The following is a 14,157-nucleotide window of genomic DNA, read 5'->3' on the forward strand; positions in this document are numbered from 1 at the left end:
TTCAAAGATCTCCAGTGTGTTAATTCATCTTGGAGAAGCAATTTTGAACTGTTTCATGACAAAGAAGGTGCAGGGGCAAGACAGATTGCATTGTCAGTAGAAGTCAGTATTAGTGTTCCTTCCCTATATCCACATCTTGTCTTGAAAGCATCAACAGACCATCCTTGCTATGACTGGGAATAAGGTTTCACACAGTCACCATGGCAATGCATGCATACTCTGTGGTTCTGTCTTTTTATAACTTTGGTACTTGGTTACATATTTTACCCACTGTCACTTGGAAAATTCTACTCTCCAAGACCAAATGAGCTTAAGCTGCAAGCCTCTACACCTAGTTTATGAGAGGTCTGCTTTGCAGCTGTTGAAAGCCATTTCTTTTTCTTTTTTTTCTTTTGTCTCCCCTGCCCCCTTGTGGTATTCACCCAGTCCCGTCTTCCCAGAAATTGAGATGACTTACATAGAGCTATTGGGACATGAAAGCATGTTAGGAGCAGTTTCAGCATTGCCAGAGGGAGGTTAATTGTTCAGTAAATAGATCTGGGCCTAACTGTCATAGGGAATATAAATCGAGTTACCGTAATGTCCATTTAAAAATGTGCTATATAATGCATATAAGAAAAGTGTGGGCTACATGTGTGTTTTGTTATTTTTGTTTACTTTTTTTAAATTGCATTCTGCACTGTGAGGGCTTGATGGTCTTTCATTATGCTGTGCTGCCTTAGCAACAGAGATTGAGCAGGAAGATGCGGAAGCTTTTCTTTTTAATACTGCAGTGTCAGATAAACGCACATCAACCCAAGATGACTGTAGCACCTAAACTAGGGTCATTTAACCTATGAGTAAAATGTAATTTTCATGGCAAGGATCGTGTAAAGCTTTCACATCATGAAAATAGAAACTTTTCAGAAAGTGCTATGTTATAGCACATTTATGCACATTAATCCTATGTGAGAATAAAATGTAATAGCTTTGAAAACTGAACAGGACACAAAAAAAGGTCATGACTGTGTCACTTCAAATCCTAATTCACTGTGTTATCCCATTTCATGTAAAGGTATGGATGACAAGAATGCAGCTAAACTCAATGAACTCATTCAAGCCGGGTAAGTAAGAACTTATTCCTGAAACTCTTAAAACTGGGTTGTTCAGCAGTTTAATTGTTGAATTGGTCATCCAGAGTCTAGGGGGCATTTCTTAGTTTTTTAGAGCTGCAGTTTGACATTTTCCATTCTTAGTTTGTTCTATATGGGTTTTTTTCTCCCCTTTTCCATGAAGGCATTAATTGTTACTAGTAAGAAATGATGGGTGAAGTTTAAGAAGGTAATGAAATGAGAATTCTTTACAGAAGTTACGGCATTATAACTGTGTTGATTCACTATAGGGGATATAGTTCATCTCCAAACAGTTCTGCCAACAGTGCTCATGAGTCCTGACTTTCACTGAAACAACACTCGCAGTACACCATAGGCCTCAGCCCTCCAGTTGCTTCTGCATCTACTTGACTTTAAGAACAAGTATTCTCTTTCACTTCAAGAAAGAATTACGGGATTTGGGGGTTCAGTCTTGGCAATGTACTTTTGGAATACAGAAGGGGTTAGAAGTTGCTGTACTATTAGAAATGAGGAGATACCTGATATATTTGTACAAAAAAATTTCTGAAGTAGTCCTGCTTTTGGAATTTGTGTGCTCTAAAGTGAAATCTCTTTCAAAGGATAGTATTTTAAGGAGCGTGATCATCAAGCAGGTATCACTCAGCAGGCATAGGTTTGTCCTGATCATGTCTTTAAAAGTGATTTGAAAATAGTATTATTTTCTGTCTGTTACAGATCTCTTTCTACTTTTGGCATTTGTGCTTTTAGGGTGCTTCATTGTAGCAGACAAATTATTGATGACTTAGACTTTAAACTGCAGGAAGAGTTTGCCCACTCAGCAGCTGCTGACTTTTTGACTTTACCTTGGATACTTCTTGTTGCACCTGTCTATTGTTCACAAACTTGAGTTTCCAAATGAGTTCTTACAGTTTATTAACCTTTCATCTCCTGGGAGATGCACTTTGTACAATGCGCTGTTGTGTTGCAGGTCTTGAATGTGGTTATTTATGAAATCACTTGTTCATTCTTTTGTTAACTGCCAAGTTTGAAATTAGAAGAGAAATTGCCATTTGGTTTGGGTTTTGTGCAACTCAGAGAATCTTAGCAGTAAGTTTTTTTCATATAATCATAGAATCGTTTAGGTTGGAAAAGACCTTTAAGATCATCCAGTCCAACCATTAACCTAACATTACCAAGTCCACCACTAAACCAATTCAGCATAGAGTAGTAATTTCATGTTTCCTGGCTTGGTGGCTGGATTATTTTTTTAATGACAGTAAAACTAGGAATCATTAAGGTTGGAAAGGATCTCTAAGATCATCAGTCCAACCATCAACCCAACACCACCATGCCTAATGAAATTATTTTAAAGCAAATTACTTCTTTAAATTGGAGTTACTGGTTAAAATGGGCCTGGGATGACCCTTTTTTTCGCTAGTGTCCTGAATATCTCTAGAGTTCAGGATATAGGCAGTCATTTTGGTGTCTCTGTTATTCTGGAGAGCCTTTCTAATACTGTGTCATCCAAATAGACTAAACCATAATAAATTACACTGATGGCTTTTAGCAAGCTGTAGCATCGGTCAGTCAATACTTTGCATGATTAAGGCCTTAGTTCTTCTAATTAATTGATAATGAGGGCTAATGATTTCTATGAAGTCTAGGTGTTTATTCTGTAAAAGCCATTTTGAAAACAGGAGTCTTTGCATTTGAAAATATTAATGGTAATCTTCTAACCAAAAACTAGAGCGTACATAAGATTAACATTCTTACACAGTTCAGAAATAGTTTCTCTTGCATAGGCTTTTTGTCTACTAGATGGAGGACACATCTTTGCTTCCCTTTTTCTCCTGCATCTCTTACCCCATTTGGTGGGTAAACCTTGTCAGTCAAAGAGGAGCAAACTGTGCAGGGAAACAATGTTCACATTTTCGTCTTCATTATCACCTGGATGTCTGCACCATCTGAATTAATCCCCTGCATGTGCAGGGCAGTGTCATATCTCACACAACTAAACATTGCATATACTCATTAGGTTAAACTTTCCACCTTGCTCAGTGATGTTACACATCTGTGATCCCCCTGTCTATTTGTAAGCAGTTCTTTTTTTCAGTTCCTAATGTGTTTCTTTCAAGTGTGATACTACTCCTTTTCTTCTGAGTGCAGTGTGCTTTGTAAGGCTTATCACTATGTTGAAAGTCTTGAGTGAAAAGCAAATCCAAAGTGACTAAAAATGGGGAACGTGAACATGCATTGTTCTGATAATCTCCTGAACTAGGCCTCATTTAATTGGTAAGAAAGGTCAAGATTTTAAAAATCTTCCTAGCTGAGCTTATAACCCAGGTCACAGGTACCAAATAGTGCCTGAAAACTTAATCAACTGGCTATTTCAAGTAATGGCAAAATCTTTGTGTGAAATGTCCATGATTGGTCATTGAGGTTAAGGCCATTCACTGCTATACATCTCTGTACTTGTCTTCAGAATTTCAGTAACATGTAAAATCAGGCTAGGCCTTTGGTACAGTTGTAGTTGAATGAATTGTGGATCTTTTAGAAAATAGATCAAAGTTTAGATATTTATAAATGCAAAGGGAAGATAAGAATTGTTCTGTCAGCTTTTGTAACTGGTCTGAGTAGTTTAGCATACTCATGTCAACACTGGCCCACATGAGCTGCTTAAAGAAGTTTTCAGAATCACTAAGCAGGACAACTATGAAACAAAGCTCCCACAGAAATTATAGGGAATCTGAATCACTTCCTGTCCAGTCCTTTGTTGCTAGTTTTTTTTATTACAGCAACGATATGTTTCTGGATTTTGTGATTAGGATATATATCAAGAAACAAAGATTTATGGCAGTACATCAGAACTGCTCATAAACCCATTTAAATAAACTTAAACCAAAGGGGTTTTGTTTTGTTTCACTTTTAGGAGTGAAACATTTTTATTTAGGTTTTGCAACAGTCTTTTACATTTAATAAAAAACTATATTTGAGGAAATATTTATATTTTCTGTATTTCTTTGTAAATCTGTAGGATTTGTGGATGAGGTTAAAAAAAAAAAACCACCAACAAAAAAACCAAACCAGAGCAAACACATAATTAAAGAAATACCATAAATACAGAACAGTTAAAGCACAGTACTACTCTGTGTGTGTTAGCATATGTGGTTTTGTCCCCCAGCCTGAGGGGCTTTTAATATCGCAAGTAAGACAGACGGTTAAAGACAGAAACTTTCAACAGGTGTTGATTGATCTGTCTGGTTCAGTTCCTGGGTATGCTTTGTGTGGAGTGTTAGTGATCCTTCATTGCTCCTTGTAAAAGCTGTTTGGCATGCTGAGGGGGAATTTGTAACTCCCTAAAAATCTTGATAATAAAATAGCAATTCATCCTGAAAAAATTTGTATACAAAACCAATCTTTTTAAGTAGGGAGGGTATGCTCTTGGTGTCGAGTTATACTGGTAGTTCTTAATGCATATTCAGTAGAATAGCTTTTTTTAAGATTCACCATTTTCTGCATTTGGAAGCATCCAGGATCTAAGTAAGAGAAGAGATAAATAAATATTTTTAAGCTAAGAGTAGTTCTGTTGCAGGCTGTGTCCTTTTTACTGTGCTTTTCTTTTAAATCAGTAGAGTTACTATTTTTCCTGTGTCCCAGCCATGGATTTCAATTAGGAAACGACAGTCTCTAAATATATCTAATTTTATATTAGTTTAAAGAATAACTTATTATCAGACTCTCCCTATATTGCTTGAAGCCCATCATACTTTATGCAAAAGGGAATTAGGGAAATTACTCCTGACTCTCCAGGCAGAACACCTGAATTTGGAGAGCTGGGATGCTACTTCTAAAATGTGTATTAGGGAACAATGAAAATAAAAGTATTGATTGCTGTAGTTGTGGAAGAGTGCTGTAGTACCAGGGCAAAAACTTCCCTGTGAAGTTTTGAATGTCATTTTGTCAAATTTATGTGTGTTCTGTATTCATTTACTGAACAGTGTACTTCGCTTGCTAACTTCTAAACTCTGCCATTCTCAGTACTGGGAGAATACAGTAGTTCCTGCTCCTCTTTTAGGGCTATCAACACTTTTGCATTTGTTTTCTTTCCTCCAATATGATTTCTCTCCTAGATTTTTTTTTTTTATAGTATCTTTTCGCTGATAAACGTGTGTTTTTCACACTTCTTTTCTGGCTTTTATCCTAGGTTGGTTTTGGTGGTTGTTTCCCCACCACCACCACCTTTTAAGCACAGATACAAATGCAGCCAGGAGCTTATGATGCTGATCTGTTGTTCATTTGTGAGCTGCTCTGTAGTGGTAACAGATAGTGGGTATCTGCAACCAAAGGTGCAGCTGAGCAGGTGGTAGATAAATTGATCAGGAACAACTGCTAGGAGGCCTGACTCAATATTTAATGCTTTATGACCAGCTAGTTAGGCTCTTTAACAGAAATAGAAAATATGAAAAATGAACAGCAGTGCTTTTCTTCTTCCTTCTTTTTCCTGATCAAATTAGCTCAGCTGTTCTAGGTGGATCAAATAGCCTTTTGAGCATTCAGGCCCTTCTTTCAATCACTTTCAAGTCATGTGATGGAACAATTTCCACAAAGCTTGTCTGTTTTATACAGTTGTACCAGTTAATCTAAGAAGAAATAATGTTTCTCCCCACAAACCCCCTCTCACTTACACCCTTACACTGTCAAAGTTAAAATAATAATAAGGCTATTTCTGACTCTTCACTTGCATGCAGCTGCTCCAAGGGCACATTTGATAAAAAAGGTGTTGTATTAGCTAACATAGAGATGTAGGAGGAGACTCTCAGCCCGCACAAGTAGTCGAAAGAATTTGCTGTCCTGAGGTGGTGTGAATTTGCAATTTAGCAACCTGTTTCAAAGTGCATTGAATTATTGGATTTATTTTCACTGGCTTTAGTGGATTTTGTATGAGGCTATTATGAAACTGTGTTTTCCACTAGAACAGGAGGGAACATCTAGGCATGTCTTCATTAAGCAAGGAAATTGTTACAGCAGTTCTGATTGCTGTAATGCTGTAATTAACTCGTTGCAAGAACAAGGAAGACAGTAATTTTGGCATGTTCGTGCAACAGCGTTGTTTTCCGTACAACTGTTCTATCACATTCCCAGACTTTGCGTTTTCTAGCAGTTGGGTGCATTCGTGCATCCTATCATCTCAACATGAGCTTTATAAAATTACTTACTGGGATGAACAGCATTAGTGGTAATAGAGTAAATGTAGCTTTCATTGAATTCCTGTAGTTAAAGGCAAAGGGTATTTTTTGTGAATCATGAGGATGTGTTACTTTAGCGTAAAACTGTGCAACAGGAAGAGATTTCTAGGAGCTATAGAAAAAGTTCAAGACTTTCAGTCCTCAGCTGTTTTTTCAGCTATTGTTCTTGGAGGAAATAGTAATAAGCAGTGGACAAAGAAATGTAATACATATCTAGAGTTTTTAGTTACTGCAAATTCTCTAGGTTTGCCAAATCCTTCTGGTTTTGTACCAGGCACTTTTACACTAGGCTACCACTTCTGACTGCTGGCTGAGACCAAAGTTTGGGCTCATGAAGAAAAGTGGAGATTCAGACCCAAGAGAGAAATTGTCCAAATATCAACCAGCTGAATTTGAGAGCAGCAGAATTTGTAGTCGGGTTTCCTGTCTTTATGCATTGCAGTCCCTGTTAACTTGACATTAAGTGAGCTGGGGTTGATCTTGTTCTCACTTGTATTGAAACTTGGTTTATTTACACATTGGGAAAAAAAAAGGGTGCTAGCTGCATATGATTAAACTTATTTTCAGGAGATTTATTTTCTAAAAAATGCTGATTTTGTGATAAAATCATATTTGCACTTTAAAATAATGACAAGAGGATACTGAGTCTCATGTGTTAAGGCCAAGGTGTCCATTGCAGTGACGAGGAGGAAGTTTTACCTTTCATCGTTACCTTATGTCATTGACTAGATATCCACAAGTGTTACTATGTCCTCCTCTAAGAGTCTTTCCACTGGCAGAGATTGACCGTTGTACTTAATGGGACCCACTATCTTCAAACAATTCAAGTTTCCAACAATTCAAGTTTCCAACAATTCAAGTTTCCAACAATTCAAGTTAGGGTTAAGGTGAAAGAGGAAAGATAACAATAATCCTTCTGTTACAGCAGCTGTAGTGTTGTCTGCAGATGTGGAAATAGGAAGCACTATTTAAAACCAGGCAAGTAGCTCTTGGGTCTTTTTTATTTTTTGTTAAAGCACTATTGCAAGTTTCTCCTCAGCAGTTGAGAGCCTTCTCCTCTTTTCATTAGTTGAGCCATCGCTACTTCTGTGTCAGAGCTCGTTAGAAAGAGTGAGGGCTAACATATTCCCTCTAGCTTCTGGTAGCTCAGTGCAGATTGAGGAAATCTGCCCTTCCAGCCCTGGGGTATTCTGAATATGTAGAAGTTCACAGCTTAGTAACTGAAACTTTTGAGCAGCTCACCTCATCGACTCCGTCTCCTCAGGTCTGGCTTCACTTCTGCCACCCTTTTGCTAATTTCCCTCTTAACAGTGTAGACAAGTGCTCTTTCTGCCTGATGTTGTCTTCCTTACAGCAGAGGAAAAAAATAAGATCCTGTGGTAGGAATATTCTCTGTAATTTCTTTCATTTCACTTGCAAGGACTTGTGTTCAATCCTGCTGCTTCTGTGCTAGCTGATACTTATTGCTTGAAGTATTAGGTAGTAAATACTGCCATCAGTAACTTTGTTGGTGTCAATGCCTGACTTTTAAGTCTCTAAAAAGAAAACAGGGCTGACTGAGTGAAGAAATCAAATAGTTCCACTGTGTGAAAACAAAAATGGCCTCTTGCTTTTAAGGATCTTTATAGCTGTTAATATGGTATTGAGGCTAAAAGCCAGTGAAATCATCCTGTAAAAGTTACTTTTTTCAGATTCTCACACAAACTGTTAGACCTCATTTCTGCAACAGATGTGTTGTTGATATTCCAGAATGGAAGACTCTTCAAAAACTTTAGACTTTGTCTTCCAATAATTAAGAGTTAAGAGTATAAAGAGGAGACTAAAGCAAAACCACTTGTCTTTTATGAAGAAGCTGTCTCTGAGGGTACTCTTCAACCAAAGTAACATAATTCTGGTCTGTTCTATAAAATAGCAGTCCCTCCCTAAGCAGACAGCGCAGTCTTCCATGAGAAGTCTGGAAGAGGAGGGTCACAAGAGTAGCATTTCTATAATGAAAAGTAAGGTGATGGAAAAGATTGAATGCTCTTGTGAATCTGCACTGCAAACCCTTACAAATCTTTGTTCATTCCTGTAGCCTTGAATGTATTTGACTCTGTCTCTCTAATATGTATCTATTCACAAACTTTTGTTAATGGTACCTGTAAATACTTCTCTTTCAATGTACTCAGGGCTACAACTGTTCGTTACAAAGGCAGAAACCTTCGTATCAAAGCTCCAATGTGCAGGGCATTGAAGAAACTCTGTGATCCAGATGGTAAGTAAGAGATGCTGGAACGTGAAACGGTTTTGACAGATGGTCGGAAGAATATGAGAGAGAGTAGGCCTGTTTTGATGTGTACATCACTGGCAGGGGAATTTGTGCTATTTCACATTTGTGTTGGGCACAGATATGTCCCTATTGTCTTACCCGTTTTGCTTGTATAATCCCAATAACTTTACGACCCACCCAGCTTTCTAAGTCTTAGAGTATGTCACTAGCTAACTTGAAAAGGAAATAGCTACACCAGACAAGACTGCTACTGCTTTATGAGTTGTGCTTTCACTATATGCAAAGTTTAGTCCCTTGTGCCGGTCAATAAGCAGTAGTATGTTGTTTAGCATTGAGCATTTTACACTTTTTTTTTACCTTCTCCAGTTCAGCTGTGTGACTTTTTTTATTTTCTTTTTTCCTTCCTCTTCCTTCCCCCCCCGCCCCCCCCAGTAAGTAGAATCAGTGCAGTTTAAAGGTCTGAAATACTGTACTTGTTCAAAGTTTCCAGCCACCTGATTTTGACACTGCTTGCTCAACTAGAAGCTCCACTACCACTGCAGTGTCCAAGGGAAAAAACATTTTGGAACAGGAGGTAATCTAAGGACGCAGGCTCCACTGGTGAAGCTGAGCTGCTTAAGTTGGCTGTAGGCAATGCTGATGTCTGTGATGCTTTTTTTTTTTTATGTAACTGAGCATATAGTGTTCCAACTTGAGTTGTCCTTGCTTTGACCCATGTCCTTTTGTGCTTCATCTCCTTTCAGGCATTAGTGATGAAGAGGACCAGAAGCCAGTACGTCTTCCTCTCAAGGTCCCTGTGGAGTTGCAGCCACGAAATAATCATGCATGGGCTCGAGTACAGAGTCTTGCCCAGAATCCACGGCTTAGGTAACAAAGAACTGATTGTGGTGCTCAGAATAGAATAGGGAAATATATGAGCAGCTTTCTAGCACCTTCCTCTCTCTTCAGGGTTCTCTTTGCCAACTGGGCACTTCATCTTTAATAATACAGTTTGCCTACATGTACTTATTCGGAAGGCTTTGTCCAACCAGACTACATGATTGCTGTAAACATGGAATATCAGACTTGAAAATTACATTACCATTGTTCTTTATGTCTTTTAATTTGAGTAATGATAGGAGCTACTAGAGTTGGAGATGAATATACTTTGTGCCACTTGCACCCAGTTGTCAGAGCAGAGCGCAAGTAAAATGGAGATACGCAGCAGTAGTTCTAAAATTTGTATCGAATGTACCATGAGACAGAGGGATGGGGGAGGGAAGTAAAACAATGGTCAGAGGTGCCCGCACCAAGACTCTGAACATGTCAACTGTAACACAGTGATACTAGCAGAAAGGAAGGGATTTGTAGCTTAATCTCCTTCCTGCAAAATGGTGCTGCTGTTCATGTCATCGATGGCTGTTCTTCCTAGTACTTATATCCAGTCCAAAACTCAGGGCAGAAAACACGAGGCCTCTGTGATGTTGATTGTTCTTTCAAATAGAGTACTTCAGTATAATGACCAAAGATCATGCAGAGAGGAGAGTGAATATTTTTAGCATTAGGTTTATTTTGTAAAATGCTTTGAGAGCAAAAAGTAAATGTTTGCAAGGGGGGTTGTGCCCCTTTTTCTTTCTATACTTCATGTGGTAGCTTTGTGCCTTGCCTGCAGTTTTGCAGTTTAGCTAAATCTTGCCATCTTCCCATCTTCTTCTCCCATCTGGAGAAACTAGTGTCTTGAATCATGGCAATAAGATTTATCTGATAAGCTTTTAGATCTTTCTCAGTCGTGAGTTACCTAGATTTTAAAGTTGCGGCATAACATATGGTTTTGTTTTTCCTGTTTTTTTTGTTGTTTTTTTTTTTTCTTACAGCTTGGGAGTGGTACATGTGTTCTCTGTGCTTGTATTACAGAATGCCAGTTTCTTCCCTTAATTCCCATTCCAGCATTGAGGCTGTGATTTGAACTTCTGCTGACATTTTTTCTCTGTTCCCTTGCTTTGTTTATCTTGCATACAGGATGATTGTGGAGTTACATCGGAAGGTCTCCAGCCTCATTGAGTTCCTGAAGCAGAAGTGGGCTCTCCATGAAGTGCGTATTGTATCCTTTTTCTGCTTAGTCTGTTCTGTATTCTGTGTCTTGGGAGCAGTTCACTTCCTATTCTAAGTTCACTTCTGCACTGGAAATGTGATTCTATCTCATAAATTTACCGGCCTGTGCTTAGTAAAGGTAGAGGTCAGCATCGCTAATGGAACCTTTTATGGGAAATCCCATAATAATCCACTTTTACCTCAACTCTTCTCTACTATGATCCCCTGAAAAGCTAGTTAGTAATAAATGAAGCTCCCTGCCTTTATTTCATTTCCTTAAACAGTGCACTTAGTCTGTTCATTATGGATGGGTGACCACTGTAGAAGCCTGGATAATAACTGATGATTTTGGTTCCAGTTTCAGCAAAGAGATTAAGGACAGATCTTTCCACTTGCTTTATGCAGTTTCACCAAATGAAGGCTTAAGCTTCTTTTCTAGGTAGCTGCTGCTACCTGTTATGTATCTAGATGCTGTCTGAGCCATACAACATTAGAGATATCCCTACCTCTGAACTTTGATCCACGGAGTAGAAGGATTTGTGAGTTAACAGCCATTCTGTTCTCCTGTTGACTAGTATGCTGTATCCCGTTCTTAGTCCTTTAATTCAGGCTTAATTTGTGAGCCTGCAAGAAGTAGCAGCCTAGCACTTGAAACTTAGAAGGATGTCAAAACATGTAAGATGGAGGCTACTGCACAGGAGTGGGAGTCTGTTTTGCTATGCAGTGACGTTGGGGGTTTTTGCTTGGTTTTGTTGGGGTTGGTTGGTTGGGTTTTTTTACAATTACAATGGTGTGTGAAGCAGAGATAAGTAATTTTGTCTGGAGCAGAGGTTTAGTTTGTGCTTGTAGCAGATCTTCAGTGTAGTCCTTATCACCACAAAAGGACTTAATTTCTGATCATAGAGTCTTCATATGTATGCTGAATAGAGAACATGTCCTTGATCAGCTTTTTTTTTTTTTTAACTTGCAAAATAGGCCACCAGGTGCTTGTTTGGAAGGGGCAGATGGTTGTTGTATTCTTTGACACATCTTTTTTTAGCGTAAAACACTAGAAGAACGGCAGCTTCAAGACTCCAGAGACTCGGAAACAAGAGGCAGCTTCTCAGAGGAGAAAGTGATGCTCCATCTCTTTCCAGGAGAGAACTGTACACTCACTCCGCTGCCTGGGGTAGCCAGAGTGGTCCACTCCAAGGCTTTCTGCACAGTGCATTGGCAGGAAACTGGCAAATGCAAACAGAACACGAAAGACTCTCACTTACTACCCCCTGCACAAATCTTAGGCATACAGAGCAGTCAGGGGACAGCTAGGGGACAGCTAAAATACACACGGGGAACAGAAGGTGGTAAGGGTGTTGGAAGGGCAGAGAGCACTACAGAGTCAAGCAGAACCTCTCAGCCCACAGCTGAAGTTTCTACAAGCACTGAAGATGGCACCCCAGAGACTGGCCTGGTGGAAGCAACAGCCTCAAATCTTGGCATCACTAATTCTCTCCAAAAACTTCCTTCCGGACTTCAAGATCCAGGAGGGAACCATGAAAAGCTGAGCTCAGTGGCCTTCTGTGTGGAGGGCAGGGAGGCCCTGGCTAGCAACCAAGCAATTGTGCTACCATCGTGCAGCACAGCTTGTGCTTGCAGTAAGATCCCTGATGTGGAGGAGCTCTCTCTGCTCGATCCATTCCCACGGTACATGAAGTCCTGTCAGGACCTGATCATCCCAGAGAAATGTTCTTGCACAGACAAACTGCATGGGAAAGACTCTACTCCAGCAGCCAGTGATGCTTCTCCTGTGGCTTTTCCAAGTGGGAGGAGCACAGAGACATCTGACTCCTATTCACAGCTACTGAGAGGTGGTGTGGCTTCACCTGGCAGTGGCCTATCCAGATATGAAACTCAGGCTAGCCACAGCCAGGGCCAGCAGATTGATGCTTGTACAAAGGATATAACAGATGCAGTAGTGGAGGATTCTCAAGAGAAGCTGGGCTCCTCATTTCCACCTCCACCTCAGGGGCAATCTAGTACAAAGTCTCTCAAGGATGACCCAAGCCGGCTCTCTCAACAGGTTAGAGAAGAAGGATGGAGTCTGCGAACTTCTGAGAGCCTTACGCTGGCTGAAGTCTACCTCATGATGGGCAAACCGAACAAGCTGCAGCTGGAATACGACTGGTTGGCTGTCTTGGAGCCAGAAACCCAGGATGCTAGGGAGCAAACATCTGAGTCAAGTACTGTTCCTGCATGTACCACCTTTCACAAGCAGAGACTCCTAAACTGCCTTTTAAAACTAATCTCTACTGAAGTCAATCCCAAACCAGTAAGTAGCTCTTGTTCATGCTCCAGATGCTAAACTCTTATTTGATCTGGGGAGTAATTGCCCAGTCCTGTTTTCATAGTAAATCAGTGACCAGCCTTGTCAAGAACTTGGAGATTCCTGTGCTTAAAAAAAACAAACACACACAACCTGTCTTGCTACAGAGTGGACTTTTCTTCAACAGGAAGAGCACTTGCTTTTTACACTACGTTTTAGCTTCTGTTTTGCTGAGTCTCAGTGGTATTACAGTGAACACTTAATGTGACTACTGAAAAGATCAGTCATGAGGTTAGGTTGGGTAGGTGGCTTCTATTCTCTCAGGTTCATAGAACCATAGAACAGCCCAGGTTAGAAGGACCTTGGAAGATCATCTAGTCCAACCTTTTGTGGGAAATGGAGCCTAGATGACAAAGGGAGCCTGGATGAGATTAATATTCCATGCGAAAACTGCAACCCTTAATTTCCAATGTTTATGTAGTTCAAGTTACACTAAGTTTAAGTGTTAAAAGAATTAATTTCTTTGGGATGGCATAGGCAATATAACTGTGCCTGCCACCGTGATTTTTGTAAAAGTTCCCAGACTCTAGGATGGCTGTTTAACAGACCCAGAAAGATATCTTCTTCCTTAGGCAGCCAACTGTGAATGAACTTGCTTTCCTTGTGCATTGTAACCAATGTTTAAGATCTGCCCCTATGATAACCTGGGCAGCCATTTCCACCTGGTGCAACTGATTGAAACTTAGTAAAACATCCTTTTAAAGACCAAAAAGACACTGAATTCAACAGATCTGACTGAATTCCTGTGATGGAGGTACAATGAGTTAAAGATACCATTTGCATTGTATTCCAGTATAGGATGCAAGTGCATCACTATTCCCAAATGCACATAGTTCTCTCATCTTTCTTTGTTGGTGCAGACTAAATCTCCACCAAAGCTCCTTTTGATCCTGATTTTATAGACATAGAATGTAGGATTTTATAAATTTAAAACCATCCTTGCTCTGATACAGCTCCAGATATAGACTTGTTTAAGCTATAAAGACTTTTGGTCTGACATTTCACAGATCTGTGACAATGTGTCCTCTTTTTGGCACCTACTTCTGGTGACACATGTGACAGCCAGGGATGACATGATTAAACAATCACAAACTAGAAAGAAGGACATCTCCTTAGACT

At 39.6% G+C, this 14,157-nt stretch overlaps 1 protein-coding gene across 4 annotated transcripts in view; it reads left to right on the forward strand.

The window, feature by feature from the left end:
* Nucleotides 1-14,157, forward strand: part of CRAMP1 (cramped chromatin regulator 1) — a 49,765-nt gene that overhangs the window by 18,050 nt on the left and 17,558 nt on the right. For all 4 annotated transcript variants that reach the window (XM_075718611.1, XM_075718612.1, XM_075718613.1 and 1 more), the window contains 5 exons: nt 1,055-1,103; nt 8,506-8,591; nt 9,350-9,473; nt 10,605-10,686; nt 11,716-12,984. In XM_075718611.1, coding sequence (XP_075574726.1) covers nt 1,055-1,103; nt 8,506-8,591; nt 9,350-9,473; nt 10,605-10,686; nt 11,716-12,984 — 1,610 coding nt within the window. The remainder of the gene's footprint in view (nt 1-1,054; nt 1,104-8,505; nt 8,592-9,349; nt 9,474-10,604; nt 10,687-11,715; nt 12,985-14,157) is intronic.

The sequence above is a fragment of the Pelecanus crispus genome, chromosome 11 (assembly GCF_030463565.1).
Source record: "Pelecanus crispus isolate bPelCri1 chromosome 11, bPelCri1.pri, whole genome shotgun sequence".
NCBI lineage: Eukaryota > Metazoa > Chordata > Aves > Pelecaniformes > Pelecanidae > Pelecanus > Pelecanus crispus.